General features: G+C 44.4%; 1 protein-coding gene across 3 annotated transcripts; it reads left to right on the forward strand.

Annotated features, from left to right (window-relative positions):
* The first annotated feature begins 539 nt into the window (after positions 1 to 539).
* On the forward strand, positions 540 to 20,561 carry RAB43 (RAB43, member RAS oncogene family). Of its 3 annotated transcripts, none has more exons than XM_034775749.1 (3): positions 540 to 874; positions 18,171 to 18,354; positions 19,555 to 20,561. In XM_034775749.1, exons 1-3 carry the CDS (start codon positions 656 to 658, stop codon positions 19,806 to 19,808), a joined length of 657 nt encoding a protein of 218 aa, XP_034631640.1. In that variant the 5' UTR covers positions 540 to 655; the 3' UTR covers positions 19,809 to 20,561. The 3 variants fall into 3 exon arrangements, with proteins under 3 accessions (XP_034631640.1, XP_034631641.1, XP_034631642.1); XM_034775750.1 differs by having other exon boundaries at positions 18,177 to 18,354; XM_034775751.1 differs by lacking the exon at positions 19,555 to 20,561 and having other exon boundaries at positions 540 to 860; positions 18,171 to 18,307.
* Positions 20,562 to 21,081: the final 520 nt, after the last annotated feature.

Below are 21,081 nucleotides of genomic sequence, written 5' to 3' on the forward strand. Positions count from 1 at the left end.
ATCTTTAGGTTACCAGCAGAGAATCTGGCCCATACTTTCAAAAGCCAGTAACCAGATGGCCATGGAGCAACTTTGATGATGACAGATTGTAAACTCCCAGGGGGCAGCTCTCCTCCTTCTGGGTTTGCACAAGGCCTAGCACCATGGAGTCCTGGTCCACGTTGGTGTTACTATAGTACGAATCAAAAACATGCTTGGTGTGGGCAGCTCCCCCAGTTTCATGTCTCTGCTCTGTATACCATTGGGCACGCGGGTTTATCTTTTAAAATCCCAAACTATGCCTAGAAGCCGGTAACCCCGGAGGAGCCGGTGGCTGGGTCAGGGCCCTAACAGGCGGCTGCTCCCCTTCTGCCACGCATCGGGCTAGGCTGCGGCTAAGGCCAGAGCCGCCCCCTCCCCGCGGGGCCCGCCAGCGCCAGCCCGGCTCGGCTCTCTCGGCCCCGTGGCGGGCGGAGGGCACTGGCTGGCGAGCATGCCCAGGCGCGCCATCTGACGGGGCCATGCAAGGGAGGGCGGGCGCAGAGGCGGGTCCGAGACGAGGCCCGGCCCGGCGGGGCGGGCGCTGACTGCCGGGCGCTGAGGCCCGGAGCGACGGGCGCTGCGCAGAGCCCGGCTCCCCGCTGCGGAGGGTGAAGGAGCCGAGCCCGGCCAGGCCATGCCCGGCCCCCCGACGCTGGGGGCGGCAGGCCCCGGCCCGGACCCAGAGGAGCGCTACGATTTCCTCTTCAAGCTGGTGCTGATCGGGGACGCCAGCGTGGGCAAAACCTGCCTGGTGCAGCGCTTCAAAACCGGGGCCTTCGCCGAGCGCCAGGGCAGCACCATCGGCGTGGACTTCACCATGAAGAGCCTGGAGATCCAGGGCAAGCGGGTCAAGGTGGGCTGGAGCAGGGGCAGAGCCGGAGCCGCGGGGCTGCAGGCGGGAGAGAGCCCCAGAGGCCCGGGGGGGGGGGAGAGGTAACAGCTCTTGAGAGGGACCATCCCTGTCCTGTATCCGAAGTGATGCCCCTCAGGTGGTTCCTAAAAAGCCAGGACCCATATCCGCCCAGGGGCACTCAGCAGCCTTTGATCCGAGCAGCCTGGTTTCCAGCCAAGACTGGCACCCAGAGGTGGGGGTTTCTACCATAAGTAGAACATGAGCAGGGGAAGGGAGGGAGACAGCTGTCAAAATAGTATAATTCTGCATTTCATAGAGTGGCCTTTGTTTGGTGGTACCATGTGGTCACCTGAGCAGAGGTGGAGAGAGCACTAGAGCCCGTAGGATGGCTGTCACGTAAGCACTGAGCTGCCCTGACAGCGCCTTTATTGGAGGATGGGGAGAGGAAGAGGATATCCTGGCTGGCAGCAAACATCACAGCCCTAGGCATATTACTGCCCCATGCCTGTTCACTCCACCTCTCCCTCTGCAGTGAGATCCCTACAAACAATTTGTATACTTCTTCTAAACTTAGCTATAGCATTGCCATGAAACAACTGCCACCGCTTCCTGCAGAGGTGGCTGAATTTCAATGCTCTGTGCTAGGATCCCTGTGCAAGCTGGCACAGACAATTAAAAGTGCTGTTGTGTTCAAAAGTGATACCTTTTTTATGCTAAACATCTACTATATATGTGTGTGACAAAAATAAGTTTATCTTTATTGCATATACTGCTTAGGAGTCAACAATGGCACAGTGAACTGGACTGATTTCTGCTCACACCTCAGCAGTATCAGTTAAGTTCTAACTGCAGACTCTTCAAGACAGTTCAGGTATAACTGAGTATAATAAAGAATCTCAGTTGGTTCAGGTTATTGATGATAATGCACAAGCTAGAAAGAACACAGTTTGAATTTCAGATCTCAGACTGAGGTTGCAGGGCTGGTAGTTAATATGAAACTAAGATTTTTTTCTAAGCACTTTGTCACATTGAGATCCCAGTGTACAAGGAACCACACACAAAAAGCCACTTGGAGGCTCCTGTTTACAAAACAGAATGATTCGGTGGCCTTAATTCTGGCCTCTGCTCTTCCTGTGTATATCAGCTATGTGGGCATACAGGTGCCACACAAAACTGGCATAGCTACCCACTGGGAAATAGCTCCATTGTATCCATGGCATAGAAGTGGCAGACCAACTCTTGGGGCAATTCAGAAGAGGGAAAGCATGGCTGCAGCACACTGCACTCCAACTGTTTATTCTTTGATGCTGAACAGCCTATGGGGCTGCTTAATTTATTCTGTGGACTAGCCCAGTCATCCAGTTACCTCCAGAATCCAGGTAGTATGCAGCCATCTTTGCTCATTTCCTTCCCTTTCCCCCCAGAGGCTGAGCAGAGCTCAGTTTGGTCACAGCCTAGAGTCAAGGCCTCTTTAATATGAAAGAGTTATATAAATATAGTAATTACAATTGTATTTTGGTCTGTCTCACAGCTGTGTGCCAAGGTAGGGGGCCAGGTCCTCTAATGACTGCTTCTTCCTTCAGAGTAGCTTTGGTGAGGAAAATGGGCAACAATCCTAGCAAGTAGGAAAAAGGTGACAGAAGAGAATGATCAAAGTTATTGGGAGGAGAGGAATGATGAGCTTACAGTAAGGAGTATGGTTTCTATGGACAGCTCAAAGTTTAGGGCATTTACTTCCTTTGCAGGTGTTTTGTCTTTCTGGTTCTAGTTCTGTCTGTACAGCTGGGGTAAGCAGTTCATGTTTCAAGTCACCCTGCAAAAAGTATCATTTTGTGTTTTTTTTTAATCTTATATTAGTTCCTCTTTCTTGCTTTTCACCAAGTTAGGAGGCACAGGAAGTGGGGTTTTCCCCTCTAAGATTGAAACCTGGCTCAATTTAAATGCCAGACACACACAAAGTGACAAATGTGTCTCTCATGCCAGGTATCTCTGCTAGGAACACTGAGAATTGGGCAGCTCCGGCCCAGGGACTAAACCAGACTCCTTAGGTATTGCAGAAGTACTGACAATAAGAAAAAGAATCTCTAATTCAGCAGTAATAGGCATTTCAAGCAGGCAAATTAATCTACAGTATGTATTTAGTAAGGTGTACTAATAGATCCAGCTAGTAGACATACTGTAGTTGGCACTATATTTTGGTCTGAATTAGAGATGGAGCCAGAGATCAGAACATGCCCAGAACTTGAAAATGTTTGGATGTGAGTCTTTTGTTTGGCCTATTAAGATAGTGACTGATTGTGAAATTTGGATCCAGCTCTGGATTCGAAACTTATCTACAGGTATTCAGCTCTTGAGGATCTAATCTAAATAGGTTTGTTCAGCATGTTACAGGAGGCTGAGAATAGGGAGGCATTTTATTTTCATTTTGTAACCACACTTACAACTTGGAGTTAAATGGGACACCATGAAGCTCATAGGCCTTACATACTCGACAAATGTGGTTTTAGTGCAGTTTGTGATGGGAGGATTCCTTATTCTGACAATATAAGCTCAGCATATATAGGAAACCTGCCTGACTGGAACTTTGTCAAAAACCAGTCTCTGCTAAACATTTCATCTGATTTTTTTCAACTAACTCTTTTAAAGATGAAAAACATAGGCCCGATTTCTAGCAACAACAGTGCCAGGCAACCCAGTGCAGCGTGGTTAAAAGTTGTAGTATACAAGTATAGTATACAGGACCTAACTGTATCCCTCTAACCAGATTAAAACCCATGAGGACAGATGGTGGGATTTTAAGAGTGTTCAGCATTGGTCTAACTGCTCCCTATTGAAGTAAATGGTAACACTCCCATCAATAAAACAGTAGTTTGTTCTGAGTGAGCAATAGAAAGCTTTTGAGAGAGAGAGAACAAAATACAAATCCACAAGTCCTTATTAGCATGGTAGCAACATTTCCTTTGTTTATGTTTACTTATCATTTACACTGGTGGAAATTCCCTTAGGTTACCTAACAGTGACTTATTTGGCAGGAAATTTACAAAAAACATGAATTAAATCTGACATTAATCTTTGGGATTAGTTGTTAGACTGGCCGTTTTAAAAACTTCACTCACCTACTGGTTTGTGAGAAAAGCACATATCAGCTGATACACATTTTAAAGTTCTATATAAACACCTGTTGGATTTCCTTAAATTGCTGTGTCCTAAATAGAACCTCTCAATCTTCTCATTTAAACAGTCAATGCCAAAATTAAAGCAATAGCAGGGCAATAGTTCAGAACAAGTAGTGGCCTTCAGATGAGCAGGAAAAGTGCATTTGCCTGTAACTGTCCATTCAACACAAGCTCTGAAGTTGGGTATCTGAAGATTTCATTTATAAAATAAGTTTACACTAAAAAGCAGCGGCCCCACTTCTGTTGTTGTATCTGTGCAGGTAGACCTTTGCACACCCCTAGATCTCTATCTTCAGAAATCTGCCTGCAAAGATTTGAATGAGAGATCAGGGCATTAGTCTGTGAGACTGACAATTGTCCTTGATTTAAAGGGACAACAGTTTATGAATCACACTTCTAAAAACTTTATCAACTGTTGTTAAAAGTAACAATTAAGATTGTAATAATTGAAAGATTAGTGAATACCCCCCCCCATTTGCTTACTTTGTCCATTTGATAGCACTTTGTATGTAGTCAATATTACTATTTCCTTTGTGTAGTCAGTTCCCTCTGTTTGTCTTTCTTCAAGCAACAGAAGAGAGAGAAGCTTTCTTTTTAAACTGGGGAAATAGCTTTTGTAATGTGAATCCTTTTTTATGGAGTACTGGACTTATTAATTCACATGTTGAAAAAGCCGTCAACCAGCCATCAGGAGTAGTCTCCCCAGAGCTACCCAATCCTACATTTGACAGTTTTTAAATTTCTGCCTAATCACGCAGTTTAGGGCACTGTCAAATAACCAAATAGCTGATTATTTAATTGCAAAATAGCTAAAGATTTTTAGAATACAGTTCCAGTGTATGAATCGATCCATGACAAAGGCTCCCTTGGTATGATAGACTGCCGTGGCTTTTTCAAATTATTCATTACTTTCAATGGCATCCACAATGTGGGAGTCATTTTCCAAACATAAAAGGAGGCACAGACTCTGTCCATGAGCTTACAATTAAAAAAAAAAAAGCTGATAAAATCTATTATGTCAATGAGATAGGGAAAATGGGAGTGTGATACAGTTAAAGGAGACAGTCTCAATGAGGTCTAAAGGACCTGAGTCAGTATGATGACTTCCTTCAAGTCCTTTTGATGTGATTTCATGGGTTTCCTTGGTTTGATAAATATTTTGAAAAAATTCAAATCTTCAACATTTTGGTTATTGGGCTTGGTCTCCTATCAGTATTTCATCATCAGTTTATGTATGTACTACATAATGTACTCACAATTGTGGAGCTCACACGTGTAGAGCAGGGGTATCAAACATAGGCCCATGGGCTGGATTCTGCCTACATGATGCTTCCGTGTGGATTACATGGCATATATTTTGATTCTCAGCTTTCATTTAAAAAGAAAACCGGAAGTTTCAGCCCTTCCAAATGCTACCAAACCACAACTAGTGCAGTGACATCTGCCTGAATCTGCAGACAGCCTGAAACAGTGTGTAGCAGGCATCACTTAGGGACCAGCATGCCTAGTGGGCAGGTTCAACAGTCTCCAAAGTCCTAAGATGGCTTTATTGGGCAATCTAAGGGCCTCGGAGCTGAGTGAAAATCTATCATCCCCCAGCGATCTCAGGGTCCTCCCAATCAAACAGAGGGCAGAGGGAAGGATAGGGGAGCCCAGGCCCTCCCTCTCCACCGGCTGTCAGTCCCCTCTAGCTGATACTGCAGGCAAGCCTCCCCAGGCCACTTCCTACCCCCCCTGTTCTCTTCTCTCCTCTGTTTGGGGTGTGGTCACAGCACTCTGCTTCCCTCCCAGCAGAGGATTGCTCAGCCTCAGACACTCTCAACTATTCAGATAGTCAATGGGAGCTTCCGAGTTCCCTTCTCAATGTCCATTTATTCCCCCTTATCAGGGAGAAGACAAGAGAAAGAGGGTTCAGACAGCCCCTGCCTGCCCAGTCAGGCCTTACCCCCAGTCCAGAGCCTTTCCCTGTAAAGTTCTCTGTCCCAGAAGCTGCTAACTGGCTTCCTTCCTGCAGACAACCTCTTCTTCACTCTTCCCTGGCTTGATTGCCAGAGACCCCATTTAAGCAGGTCTTACATTTGGAGCATGCTCTGCAGCTGCTGAGAAGCAGGGTCATCTTGGACCAGTACTGCTCCATCACTCCCTGAGTCTCAGCGAGAGGTCTGTAAACTTCATCACACCCTGTCTTAAGTGTTACATTTTCCTCACCCCAATCTGGAGTGTCAGTTCTAAAGCCCAATGACTTTACACACAAGTGGCAACATGCAATATTTAATCGCTGGTCATTTAATCAATTGGAACGGTGGGAGGGAGTGAAGATCCCAGGGGTTCTGATTTGGGAGTTGCAGCACGGAAAGAAATAGAGGGAAGAACAGAAGAGACACAAAGATGGGGAAGGAAGAGAAACAAAGGACAGAAATAGTCGTGTCCTGCACGGATCCTAAGTTATGTGCCTAGGTTCCCATTACAATGGAAGGGGAGAGATATCACCTCAGAATGGGATCTACAAAAGCCAGTGGGGATCCACCAAAGCAGATACTGAGGAGAGGAGTGTTTCCTAAGCCGCGTCCAAGAGTTAGGTGCCTAAATCTGAGCTGGAAGGAGGCACCAATATCTGCTTGGGATCCACAGCCAGGAACCCTCTTCTGGAGTCGGGCGCCTACGCCGTTTCTTATTAGAATGGCAGCAAAGCATACCCAACTCCACCCAAAAGCAGGGTTGCACGGCGGAGGGGATCTCCCATATGTCCTGAGCTCTGGGATAGTCTGGTGTGGGGCCCTCTCAGTCTCTCCTGTTGAAGCCATTCCACATAGAACATTAATTGTGCATTGGGCCAGAGAGAAAGTTAGCATAACTGTACAGACCAATGGTTAGGGTACTCACCTGAGAGGTGAGAAACCCATGTTCAAATTCCTTCTCCACCTCAAGCAGAGGGGGAAATTGAACTGGGGTCTCCCACCTCCTGCATGAGTGCTCTGACCACTGAACTAAAGGTTATCAGGGAGGCCCTCTTTCTCACCCCTGACCATTTTGTGTAGAGTCAGGCGTGCTTGAGGATGCCTACCAGATCCGACTCTGCAGGCAACTTAGGCCAGGCAATGCTTGTTTTCACCTGGTTTTAGGATGCTGAGGTGTTTGGGGCTTCAGCATGAGCTAGGCGCCTGTGTACCTTGTGTGCATGCCCAGTAGCAGAAACTTAGGGGACTTTTATGGCAAAAATGTAGGTGCTGCTGGATTTTAGGCACTTCCAAAGTTAGGCAGCAGCTGATCAGGGTCTTGACTATCAGTGGTGCCTAAATTTTGATCTTAGGCACCTAAGTCCTTTTGTGGATCTCAGCCTGAGTTACTATATATAGGCCATATTCTCCCCTGGATCTCTTTTTACCCCAGCCCACAGACCATAAACAAAGATAGAATTTGGCCCTCTCCTCAATGAAATTGACACCCCTGGTATTGAAGCAAACAGGAGTGCAATGTTCCCAGCAAACTGGAATTCAGCCTGGCACCTCTTTTCTTTTAGAATGTCACATGACAGGATGAGCCATTCATTTATTTCCCCTCGCTGTTCTGTATATTAATAGAATTTTAAATTGAAATGCATTAGTGGAAAGGAGGTCTTGCCTGATCAAACCTTGATTTTGTTCTTGTTGGGAAAGATCATACAGATTAAGTTACAAAAATTGTTTTGGTAAAGCTTTTTCCAAGTATATACAGGAATTTGCTGGTGTACTGAAATCTATACTGTTGTTTGCCATTTGATATGAAAGGGCTTAAACATGGTAAGCTGGCTTAGAATCACTTAGGAGGAAATACCCTTTGCATCCATTACCAAAGAAATTATATGAAAGTTTCTACTCTCTGCGGGATTCATAACATGCAAACTCCCCTGCTGTGTTTGTAGTGCTAAACAATTAAATACTTCCTAGAGATGAAATATCACTGATGCTGTTGCACAAACAAAGTGAACATGCACCCCCACTATCTCCAACTTCTTTAGGAATTGTGATAAATGAAAGTGGGGGGGAGCGTAGCTCCCTTTTATGGACACCCAGCAAGCAAGTTAGCTATAAAGTCCCTCTTGGTGGCAGTTGGCTGCTTGCTTTACCTGTAAAGGGTTTTAAAAAGTCCCCCAGGTGAAGGAAAGGGAGTGGGCACCTGACCAAAAGAGCTAATGGGAAGGCTAGAACATTTTAAAATGGGAAACAACTTCCCCTTTGCTCTGTTGTTTTTTCTCCGGGAAAGAAAGGAACAGGGAGCAGTTATGCTATGAGAAGCTTTAAGCCAGGTATGATGATAAATCATCAGATCATACCTAGAACTACTTATTTGGAACTCCCAAATGTGTAAGTAGATCAGGAATGTTTAGAAAGACACGATTAGGTTTATTTCTGTTATTTCTTATGGCTAATGGACTCCTCTGTGCTCACCCCACATGCTTTTGCTTGCTTGTAACCTTTAAGCTGAACCCCCAAGAAAGCTGTTTTGGGTGCTTAATTTTTGGAATTGCTCTTTTAAAATCTACCAAAAGCCTAAGTTCTTTTTTTTTTTTTTTTTTTTAAAGAACAGGATTGGATTTTTGGTTTCCTAAGAGGTTTGTGCATGTTGTTTAATTAGCTCAGTGGCTCTCAAACTTTTTTACTGGTGACCCCTTTTACATAGCAAGTCTCTGAGTGCGACCCCCCCCCCTTATAAATTAAGAACACTTTTTTATATATTTAACTCCATTATAAATACTAGAGGCAAAGCAGGGTTTGGAGTGGAGGCTGACAGCTCACAACCCCCCTTGTAATAACCTTGTGACTCCTTGAGGGGGTCCCAACCCCCAGTTTGAGAATCCCTGAATTAGCTGGTGGCAACAGCTAATTTCCTTTGTTTTCTTTCTCAGCTCTTCCCCGGAGGGGGAGTGAAAGGGCTTGAGGGTACCCCACAGGAAGGAATTCCCAAGTGCGTCTTCCTGGGTTCCAAAGGGGGTTTTGCACTTGGCTGGTGGCAGCGTTTACCAAGCCAAGGTCAGAGAAAAGCTGTAACCTTGGGAGTTTAATACAAGCCTGGAGTGGCAAATATTAATTTTTAAAATCCTTGCGGGCCCCCACCTTCTACACTCAAAGTGCCAGAGTGGGGATATCACAGGAATACAGAGTGGAAAGGAAGCCAGTGCTTAGTAAATTATATAGGGAGCAGGGGAGGCAAGACAACTTTATTTTCAAGTTTTTTGTGTGTGTTTGTTCAACATGAACCTTTGCTACGCAACATATTTCTCGGTGCTAAAAAATCTGTCCTTGACAACTTGAAAAATATTCATTTTGCTTAGTTTGCTATCTTATTTCACAAATAAAATTCTCTTCTAAATGTACATTGCATGACATATGTTGACCTAATCTTGTATTGTTATGGCCAATGAGAAACTTACCATTTTCTGCAATGACAAGATTATGTAAACTTTGTCCATTTTCGGTTAGTTGAATCAGCCTCCAAGAAAGTTCTATCTGTGACCAGTAATCACGGGTGCACCATGTAATTATACCCTATACAGCATTATAATAATCTTCGTACAAAATATGCCTTGAGAGGTATCATTTGAAAACTAATAATTCACTGGTCAATAATATCATGGTGAAATGTGTGCAGTGACACTATATATAAAGTTATGAACATAAGATAAAATTATGACTGAAATGTATTTACCAGACAAGTCTTGGGAGGGGTTAAACTTGTTTCTCAAGTACAAAAGACAAGCTAATGACTCAAGCCAAGTGGATTCAACCTTGACTGGCAATCACCAGTCAAGTAACCATTTCTTGGCAATGAAAGGGGGCAGGAACAGATCGATCTGCATTTTAACAAACAACATGGAAGCTCATTCACCACGAGACTCCATATCTTTGTCCCCACAGTGGGAAGGAACTTTATGTAGAGGTAACCCCCAGGAAAATGCTTTTCAAAAGGTGACTGGAGTATAAAAGTGGGGGTGGGGGGGAAACACTCTAGGTATTTGTGCTCTCCCCCCTGCCTCAAGATGATGAAAGAATCAGGCTTTGGACTTCGGGGAGGGGTTCTGACCTGAGAATTTGGTCAGCCCTGTTGCTGGGAACATATGGTAAGGATTTGTAGTTAAATAAATTTGTTTTATTCTTACACACAATACTGAATTCGGTTTGATTTAACTGAACTGTTTGGGTAACTCCAGTTAAAGTAGCAAACTGTTGCTTATTGACCCCTTACCAGTGTAACAGACTTCTAATATCTGAACTGTCCAGGAGAGAGCTGGACAAAGTAGAACACACGTTTTTGGGGAAATCCAGGACTGGAAGTGTGTTGGGGTCACCCTGCAAGTGGTAACCAACGTTGGTGGAAGCCAGAGTGTGACGAGTGTTGCTGGCAGGCTGCAGGTATACAGACACTCAGCGTGTGGCCTGCATCTGTTTGGCTGTTTATGACTGGTTCAGGTTGGGAGCTAAAGCAGCAAAGCATTGTGAGGCACCCAAAGTTGCAGGGCAGGTGGTGACACAACCCCTCACTAGTCTGGATTACTCCCTGGAATGTGACACTGGCTCAAGAGTGTGGAGTTATGTCCCAAAGGAACAAAGGATCATTAGAAGCCTCACCATCTTTCACTCTAAGTGCAAGGCACATTTCTTTGACCTTGCCTTTTCTAACAAAGATATAGCAATGTGTTTGTAATGTATATAAAATCCAAAACAGAACACTCCCCTGAACACACTTCTAGCCCTGGGGAGAAGAGGAGAGGACAAACAGATGTAAGGCTATGTCTACATTTAAACTGCTACAGCAACACAACAAACTAGGGAAATGCAAGCGAGATGGAGCTACTATAAGGTGGGTGCAAAACTGGTTGAAAAAACGTTCCCAGAGAGTAGTTATCAGTGGTTCTCAGACATGCTGGAAGGGCATAATGAGTGAGGTCCCGCAGGGATCGGTTCTGGGTCCAGTTCTGTTCAATATCTTCATCAGTGATTTAGATAATGGCATAGAGAGTACACTTACAAAGTTTGCGGACGATATCAAGCTGGGAGGGGTTGCAAATGCTTTGGAGGATAGGATTAAAATTCAAAATGATCTGGACAAACTGGAGAAATGGTCTGAAGTAAATAGGATGAAATTCAATAAGGACAAATGGAAAGTACTCCACTTAGGAAGGAACAATCAGTTGCATACATACAAAATGGGAAATGACTGCCTAGGAAGGAGTACTGCAGAAAGGGATCTGGGGGTCATAGTGGACCACAATTAAATATGAGTCAACAGTGTAACACTGTTGCAAAAAAAGCGAACATCATTCTGGGATGTATTAGCAGGAGTGTTGTAAGCTGGACATGAGAAGTAATTCTTTTGCTATACTTTGCGCTGATTAGGCCTCAACTGGAGTATTGTGTCCAGTTTTGGGCACCACATTTTAGGTGGAAGATGTGGACAAATTGGAGAATGTCCAGAGAAGAGCAACAAAAATGATTAAAGGTCTGGAAAACATGAGCTATGAGGGAAGATTGAAAAAACTGGGTTTGTTTAGTCTAGAAAAGAGAAGACTGAGAGGGGACATGATAACAGTTTTCAAGTACATAAAAGATTGTTACAAGGAGGAGGGAGAAGAATTGTTCTTCTTAACCTCAGAGGATAGGACAAGAAGCAATGGGCTTAAATTGCAGCAAAGGAGGTTTAGGTTGGACATTAGGAAAAACTTCCTAACTTACCAGCTCACCTGGGATAAATAATTTACTGTTTTGCAAGATTGCAACAAAAAAAAGTAAAAAACGCCCTTCTGAATGTTTTTTACATTATAATAGGCTCATAGTTCACCATACTGGGAGATGGAAACTGGTAGGAACTGGAAACTCCATGTGAATATTAGCAGGGGAATTTTCAGTGTGTGTGTTGGTAAGAAATAAAAATAGTTTTAGATTTGATGAGTACATGGGTATTGAAAAAACTAAGAATTTATGCTGAAAACAACAAACTGCTGAATTTTTAGCTATAACTACTTAGAAGAGAGTTTGCTGTAGAGAACAAGAGACTATTGATGGATTCTATTAAATATTGGTAATGTGTATGGAATTGCTAAATCCAAATTGAAATATGTGGATGGTATGGCATGTATTTGTTTGTATTTTTCCATTCTCAGGCTTTCTTTACAATCACTTCTGTTTTCTTGTGTAATATTAAGTGGTGATAATACATCGATCCCTGAGGGACACCTGATGTGCCGCCATCCAGTAGCGTAACTAGTGGGGTGCAGGGGAAGCAGCTGCTTCCCCGCAGCACATTTTCTAAAAGCGGTGCCTTAGTTAGTAACGGCTTGTTGTGATCGCTGCAGGCTGCCTCCGTCCATCTCTCTTCCCAAGTCCAGGCTGGTGTGGGGAGATGAAGGGGTCACAGGGAACCCGCAGCCTTGGGGGGAGCGATCAGCTGCTGCCTGAAGCGCGCCCGGGCAGGCCACTTCACCACCATAGGCAGCCTCTACTGGTCCCGGGCTGCGCTGGCCGGGGGACGCCATTAGCCTCCCCATCCCCCGCCCCGGCTGTCGGTAAGTGGCACCGGCGGCCCCACGCTCTGAGCGGGATCCATGCGCCGGCCTTGCACCAGACCCCACTGCTGCCGGTAGCACAAAGAAGGTTCCTCACGTCCTGCCCCGGGACGTGACACGGTGAGGGGTGCCCAGCCCGACCCGCGGCTCTCCCGGTAGCTCTCGCCCCGCTGGACGCTAGGGGTCGCTGTGCCGTGGCTCACCATGGCTGCAGGTCAGAGCAATTCCCCGGTGGCTCCTCCTCCCGCCCGGCGGCTTCCCAGACTCCTGTCCGGGTAAACAGCGAAGGCTGTGGAGGAAGTAGGCGGAGAGCCCAACAACATGGGGAATCACCTGCAGCTCCTACCCGGTAGTGGCCGCTGCCGCCGCCCCGGCTCAGCTTCCTGTGCGGGGGGAGAGCGAGGGACGGGCTGGGTGAGGGGGTGGAGAAGAGGAGCTCGGCTAAACAGGGGTGCGAGGGGCAAGGGGCTGCTGCGAGAATGTCAGCCTAGGCGGGAGCCTCTGGCTCTTTGCCTCCCGGCCTGAGCCGGGCAAGCAGGGGATGAGTTCGGGGCGGCCGGCGCTCAGCCTGGAGCGCGGAGTCTCCCTCAAACTGCCCCACTGCCCAAGGGGCCCAGACCCGCCAGGAGCTGCATTCCCGGCCAGCCGTGAGGGGTCAGAACCCCTGAGCAGAGCCAGGCCCTATAACCCCGATCTAGGCGGTAATCCCCTCTGTTCCCTGCACACACATGGGGTTGGAACTGGGGGGGGGGCTGCTGCACCCCAGGCTTGAAGGGGAGGCGCAGCATAGTTGCAGCGTGGCTGGAGGAGCCATGGGGGGGGCAGAGCAGCTGGAGGAGGAGCCATGGGGGAACGTGGCCAGAGGAGGAGCCAAAGGGGGGCACCTTTTTAATGTTTGCTCCCCCAGTTCTTAGAACCTGGCTACGCCACTGCCGCCATCTTTTGGATTGTGTGGTTTGTAATTGCAGCTGGCAAAATTCTTTGTAACATTTTGATCCATCTGCTCTCAAAATGTTAAAGGAGGAAAGGAAAAGAAGAGGGGTTTGAGGGGGGAAGGTTCTGCACTGATCTTTAAAAGTGTCTCTTTCACTGCTGCTTTAGCATCACGGTGGGATATTCAAAGTAACATACCTACGTACATACACAGCATTGGATGTGCATTTTACCCAGTTTATCTGCTAGTTATTCAGCATTCAAGCCATTAAACTTTATGCAGCAATAAAGAACCGGAGGAACCTCTGTTGTTTGTGTGCAGTATACTCATTATTTGTGCAATAGGAGTAACTCCTGTACAAGTAGGTGGTTGTGTGTCAAAGTAGTACACTCTGTTTAGCACAATGTAGCCCAGTGCCAGCCAATGCTAAAGCCTGTGGTGGCCACAAAACTCAAAGCAAAAAACAGACCAAAATAACCAACTCATGTAATAAATAGACATTCAGTAGCAAAATTACTATCACAAGACTGGTGACAAGGGCAGCTCCTCTGCTTTGTTCAATGAGAATATCCTGTCACACTTCCTGAGAACAGTGAGTATTTATCCTCCCTCCTTTACCCTGTACCCACTTGCTCCTGGTGATAATTGCTTAAAAACGTCCTGCCAGTCTCTCAATATATAGCTGTTTTGGACTTCTCGATGTATTCAGTTGAATTGAACCCTTATTCCCCAACCTCTCTATTTCACTGTCTTAATGTGAGTTGTTGCCAATGTAATTACAAAAACAAAAATTGTTTAAACAACAGTTAAGGTTGCTAAGTGACAATTGCACTTTCTTATCACATCATTTACAAAACCTACGCACTTTAAAAGGAAATAGTTAAGAGCTTCATATCCTATACTGCCTGTGTGAACACAACATTGTTATGAAATATAAAAATATTTTATCACATCCTTAACACTGATCCCTGGATTGTACAGTTCCTTTATGTATTTATTTTGATTTTAGTGTTAAAAAAAAAATTTCAAGGATACTTTTAATGAGAAACAGTCATTATTAAGAGTAGAATTTTTGGTAAAGAAATTGTAATTGCTGTTTCTTGCCAATAATGTTGCATATGTAATTTAATGGGAGAATGTGTAACTGTCAGTTCCTCATAAAATTATAAATATGACTTGCATTTGAGGCTGACTAATGTGTACATATAGTGAGTATTCGTGTTTCTTTTTCAATAGGATTTTGTGACATGTATGTATTTGAGACTATTGGAAAGAATTGCATTTGGTTTGGATCAACGATTAATTTCCTTGATTTGAAGTGCTTGGGTTTTTTATTGATTCTGTCTTAACAAAACAGTCTTGCCACTTAGCAACCTTAACTTTTTTAAATGAAGTCGTTTGATTTTTAGAATTTTCAAGGTGAGTTTTTCCTTAATATTTATTTTTTTTTCTAAATTAAAAGAGGTGAGTTGTGCTGGTCAAAATAATAGCCTTCCTCATTCAGCATACAGCTGACAAGATACAAGATCCCAAGGAAGGTAAATTAGTCACACATGTATGCACAGCACAGCCTATAGTCATTGTAATATTGGTAAAAAGTTAGCAATGTAAGTGTCCTGCAAGAGGCTACCTAAGTCCTTGTATAGGACTGTAGAGGGATTTAGGGAAGTAAGACCAAGAGGTTCTAGAACAGAGGTGGGCAAACTGCGGCCCAGGGGCCACATCCGGCCCTCCAGATGTTTTAATACGACCCTCAAGCTCCCACCAGGAAGCAGGGTCTGGGGCTTGCCCCGCTACGGCGCTCCAGCCGGGGAGCGGGGCTGGGGTCTTGCCCCACTCCGCACGGCTCCCAGAAGCAGCGGCATGTCCCCCCCTCCGGCTCCTACGTGTAGGAGCAGTCACGGGACACAACACACTGCCCCCACCTCAAGCGCTGCCCCCGCCCCTCCCATTGGCCGGGAACCAGAGCCAATGGGAGCTGCAGGGGCAGCACCTGCGCACAGGGCAGCGCGCAGAGCCGCCTGGCCGTGCCTCCGCATAGGAGCTGGAGGAGAGACATGCCACTGATTCTGGGAGCTGCTTGAGGTAAGTGCCGCCCGGAGCCTGACCCCTTCAGTGCCCCACCCCCGTACTCCAGCCCTGATCCCCCTCCCGCCCTCGAAACCCCTCGGTCCCAGCCTGGAGCACCCTCCTGCGTCCCCAACTCCTCATCCCCAGGCCCACCTGAGAGCCCGCACCCACAGCCGGAGCCCTCACGCCCTCTTGCACCCCAACCCCCAATTTCGTGAGCATTCATGGCCATACAATTTCCATACCCAGATGTGGCCCTTGGGCCAAAAAGTTTGCCCACCCTTGTTCTAGAAGGAAACAACCTAATTTAGGGAGGTTTCAGAGTGGTAGCTGTGTTAGTCTGTATCAGCAAAAACAACGAGGAGTACTTGTGGCACTTTAGAGACTAACAAATTTATTTGGGAATAAGCTTTCATGGGCTAAAACCCACTTCATCAGATGCATGGAGTGGAAAATACAGTAGACAGGTATATATACACAGTACATGAAAAGATGGGAGTTGCCTTACCAAGTGGGGGATCATTGCTAACGAGACAATTGAATTAAAGTGGAAGTGGGCTATTAACAGTAGAATACCAAGGGAGGAAAAATCACTTTTGTAGTGGTAATGAGGGCAATGTAATTAGGGTGGCACATTTCAAACTGTTGACAAGAAGGTGTGAGTAACAGTAGGGGGAAATTAGTTTCCCAGTCTTTATTCAGGCCTAATTTGACGGTGTCCAGTTTGCAAATTAATTCCAGTTCTGCAGTTTCTCATTGGAGTCTGTTTTTGAAGGTTTTTTGTTGAAGAATTGCCACTTTAAAGTCTGTTATTGAGTGTCCAGAGAGATTGAAGTGTTCTCCGACTGGTTTTTGAATGTTACAATTTTGAATAAATGGACATAAATCAGACATCGAGAATTATAACATTCAAAAACCAGTCGGAGAACACTTCAATCTCCCTGGACACTCAATAAGTCACAAACTACCTACATAACCTACAACTCTCCAGTTACTGCCTCACATACATAGCATCCATCATTTCCAGATCATTTACAACCATTGCCTGGAGTTCTTCTCCATCCTGGATGTGTTCTAATATACCTTCTGCCCTTCTCCACTCGTCTGAAAATGCTCTCTAACCAAGATTTCTAATAACCTGTTAATTTGAAGGATTAATTTTAACTTAATTTAATTTAATTTTACATATTACTGGATTCTAAATAAACTGTTACCACTTAGGAAAAAGACCAGGGCATCCTAGACAGCAAAAACAAAACCTCTGCTCAGGTATGCAGCAGTGGTTAAAAAAAAAAAAATACATCCACAATGTTAGGATGCATAAGAAATGGGATGGAAAACAATACTGATCCAGGGTATATCCCAACTAGGATTTCTGTGTTACGTTCTGGTCATGTCATCTCAAAAAGAATCTAAAAGAAATAGAAGGGCTCAGAAATTGAAAGACTTTCATGCCTGGGGAGATTGAAAAGACTGAGACTGTTTACCTTAGAGAGGGGATTTAAAAAAAAAAAGAGAAGTCATGATAGAGGTACATAATATAATGAATAGTACAAAGAAAGTAAACTAGACACTCCCATTTACCCCCTCAGAATACAAGGAAAAGGAAACAAACATTCAGTGAAATTGAAAGGCAAAAGATTTAAAACTGAAAAGAAAATACTGTGGAAGTCATTGCTACTATATATTGAGCTTGATAACATTCAAAAAGGATTAGAAATTGATATAGTGAATGAGAATATTCAGTTACTTTAAATTAAAAAACAGTATGGGATAAATTCTCATGCTTCAGGAGGCAAGACAACCAATACGTAACAGGGTTTAAGAAGAAACTTTCTCCAGGAGCAGGTTATTCTATACTGTCCACCATCAGTTTTATTGTACTTTCTTCTGACGCACCCCATGCTGACTACTCAGACACTGTACTAGTCTAGATGGACCATCAATCTGATATAGGATGGCAGTTCCTATGTTACTGGATTTAAGTGAGAGCATTACAGTTTAGACAGGCCTATTACTACCTGTGCATAATGTCTGTTCAGCTTCCTAAATGAAGAGGATGGCTGACAAACATTCAGTTCTGTGACACTCTTTATCTTCCTAGTTGTGTAGAAGGAAGATTTTTAGGTAAAATATTTAAATATCCAAGCAAAATTAGCCTGATTTTTCAAAGTACCGAGCAGTCTGAGCTCCTTATGACTTCACTGGGCGTTGGAAATACTAGCACCCCTAAAAATGAGGTCACTTTTGCATAAGTGCCTAATTATGGCTTTGGTGCTAACTTTAGGCAGCCAAGTATGAAAATGTTACCGAGTACATAATTCTCATCTCAGCTGAGGAACACAGGATTTTTTTTTTTTTTTTTAAGAGAAATTTTAAAAAGCACTACATTTGTGCATAGATTTTCTATAAGGTCACTGAACCAACTCCTGTCTTGTTAACCAGCAGAGCCCAGTGTGTGTTTAAATCCTGATCCTGCCACATTTCATTCAGGAGGAAAGGACTTAACTTGAAAAGCAAGACCAGTTCCCTATGTGTGAATAGCCAGTATCTCACTGCATGTTTTATTTTGTTTAGTTGCAGATCTGGGACACAGCAGGCCAGGAGAGATTCCGAACCATCACACAGAGCTACTACCGAAGCGCCAATGGAGCAATCCTAGCCTACGACATCAGCAAGAGAAGCTCTTTCCAGTCCATTCCTCGCTGGATTGAGGATGTGAGAAAATATGCTGGTTCCAACATAGTACAGTTACTGATTGGTGAGTTTGGAAAATTAATCCCTTTCTGGATGAGTGAGGAACTCAAATAAAACTATACAGCATCAAAGCACTGTGCAAACACTAACCACTCAGACCACCTCTGTGAGGCAGGTAAGAGTTTTATCCTCCTTTTACAGAAGTCAGAACAGATGTAATAAAGTTAAATTATTTGTTTATGGGGAGCCACTGTCAGAGACAAGGTTCTAACGCAGAGGTTTCTGGGTTCCACTCTCCTGATTAGACATCACTGCCTCAGCATACATGTTTAGTCCCAACTTCTAAGGAGCTAGTTTTGAGACTGCCAACCTACCATTCTGTCCTTTAAATACTTTACTTTCTGGTGAGTACATTGAAGAAATAGAAATACTGATTCAATTACCAGTCATAGCTTCAGTCCAGCATATACCATTTACACCACATTGTGTTATTATTTATTACTTGTATTACATACCATCTGGCATCCCTAGTCATGGACAGGACCCCATTGTGCTAGGCAAGTACAGACACACCAAACGACAGTTCCTGGAAATTTAAAATTTATTGAGTTCATATTATGTTAGATAGGAGGTTTTCTTTGCTCTTCACTTTTTATTAACCCTGCTAGAGCTTGCGTTCTCTAACTTCACTCATTGTTCAGTGTCGTTCTTGTAGATCTGAATTTCAAAGTCAGGCAAGGGTGAAAATGCATGCACCATTGTGCACTTGATTTGTACGGTCAGTTATCGCAATTGTATGTGCAAGTTGAATGTTAGGCACACAGTTGCACCCCTGATCTTTGAAAAGCCAGTCCGTGTGTGTAATTTCATTTCTCAGGGGCAACGACTGTGTCATCATGCCTGCTATACAAGCACCAGAAGACTAAATGGTAGTCTTAGAGTCCAAAGAGTGATTGTTAGTTTAATTTTATATAATGGCATGGGTCAGAGTTCTGCATCCAGCTCCTGCAGGCTGACCAACAGCTTGCACTCGCTCTCACTTTTACCTTCTGTTCCCTATTCCCCGCCCCTGCAACGGTTTTGGCTTTGACCTCCAGCCCATTTTCCCTGCCTCACCAAAGGCTCTTGCTGCTGAACTCCTGACCCACTCCCATGGTTCCTGCTATTGTCTCTTTTCTCCTTCACGCCCCCTCCTGAACATTTGCACAGACATCAGTAATTATAAAAAAGTTAATCTGTAAACAATTCCACTTTCTTCTGCCAGGAAACAAGTCTGACTTAAGTGACCTTCGAGAGGTTCAGCTGGAGGAGGCTCAGAATCTGGCTGAACACTATGATATCATCTGTGCCATAGAAACGTCTGCGAAAGACTCCAGCAATGTGGAGGAAGCTTTTGTGAAGATGGCAACGGAGCTCATGATAAGGCATGGAGGCCCCATGTTCAATGAGAAAAACACAGACAGCATCAAACTTGACAGCAAAGACATAGTAGAAGGCTGGGGGCCATGCAATTGCTGATACAAGCTAGGTAGTATCCCTGACTTTACTGGAATTTAGAGGGATGTCTCCCCCTAAGGCTGAGTAGCACAGTAGCTGTATCCTCCTCCTGAGAGACCAGCATTTTTGTAGACATTAGACACCAATGCAATCAAGATTTTGTCTTTTACTTTTAAAAAAGGGACTTTGTTGAGGTTTAGACCTAAAAGTTCAACCTTCCTTGACATTTACTCTGTATTTGCCCCCATTATTTTCTTTGCTGCAACCTTCTCAGTAAGTTATGAATCTGAGTGAAGCAGCATGGATCTGTTTGTTGGAGGGCAGGGGAAGGTAACTAGACAAGAAACCACCACATACCTGAAGTTCTAAACCCTTCAGTATGGAATAGCTGTCAAAGGTGTAACTATTTTTGCTTTTAGGTCAGTCAACCGTGATAGAGTCTTTTTAAATTCTCAGCATTCCACCAATGACCACATACACCAGACAGTTTAGACAGTGGCTGTGGCAAAGGTGTTTCAAGTATCAAAATGCTTGAATATTTTAAACATGGGACCAAGCAGCAGTCACCTGTCCAAGACACTGGACCACCATGGAAGCTCTCTCCTTGAAAGTAAAATGTGGCACATGGACTGCTAAATATTGTTGGTACAAGCCCAAGTGGGCTGTCATGCTGATTTTTAAAAAATCATCATTCAAATAGTGAAATCAGTCTGAGCAATACCGGTTGCCTGCTTGTTTACCAAGATAAACATTAAATGTACTGACTCAAATTCACTCTTGGAGAAGGAGGGGTTTGATTATTTTGTTACTTATTTGCACAGTGAATAGTTCCTTTTCCAACTTGGTGTCATGGAGTTTTTACCCTCAGCTTTATTCATTTCATTCAATAACTCAAGAACAGCACCACTGGAAATAAGAACTGGAGAAGCCTTGAACAGACTTTGCTAGCCATGACTGACTTTGGAGTGCTGTAGTATGCCTAACTGGTCACATAGAACATTAATTCCAATCACATGTGATTAGCATTAGTTTTTGTTGCCAGAGGTTTCATTGCACAAGTGACTGTGACTGTCCCATTCTTTAACTACAGCCTGGGCATTTGATGGGACAGTGAACTTCAAATTAGCTGAGGACTGTATGAAACATGATTTCTTGGCTATAGGAAAATATTGAGATCTCTCGGATTCCCTCTCTCACAATCACAAGTTGCCAGTTGATTTTCATTTCTTGCAGATCTTCAGCAAGAAAAATCTTTTTACTATTGACCAAAAGTCTGGATTATTAATTAAATTGA

This window comes from Trachemys scripta, chromosome 7 (assembly GCF_013100865.1).
Source record: "Trachemys scripta elegans isolate TJP31775 chromosome 7, CAS_Tse_1.0, whole genome shotgun sequence".
Taxonomy (NCBI): Eukaryota; Metazoa; Chordata; order Testudines; family Emydidae; genus Trachemys; species Trachemys scripta.

What these genes read in the sequence shown, in the direction of transcription:
- RAB43 (XM_034775749.1), top strand. Translation starts at nt 656, where the DNA reads ATGCCCGGCCCCCCGACGCTGGGGGCGGCAGGCCCCGGCCCGGACCCA. An exon ending in TCCAGGGCAAGCGGGTCAAG is followed by an intron (nt 875 to 18,170) that starts GTGGGCTGGAGC and finishes TATTTTGTTTAG; the next exon opens with TTGCAGATCTGGGACACAGC. An exon ending in CATAGTACAGTTACTGATTG is followed by an intron (nt 18,355 to 19,554) that starts GTGAGTTTGGAA and finishes TTCTTCTGCCAG; the next exon opens with GAAACAAGTCTGACTTAAGT.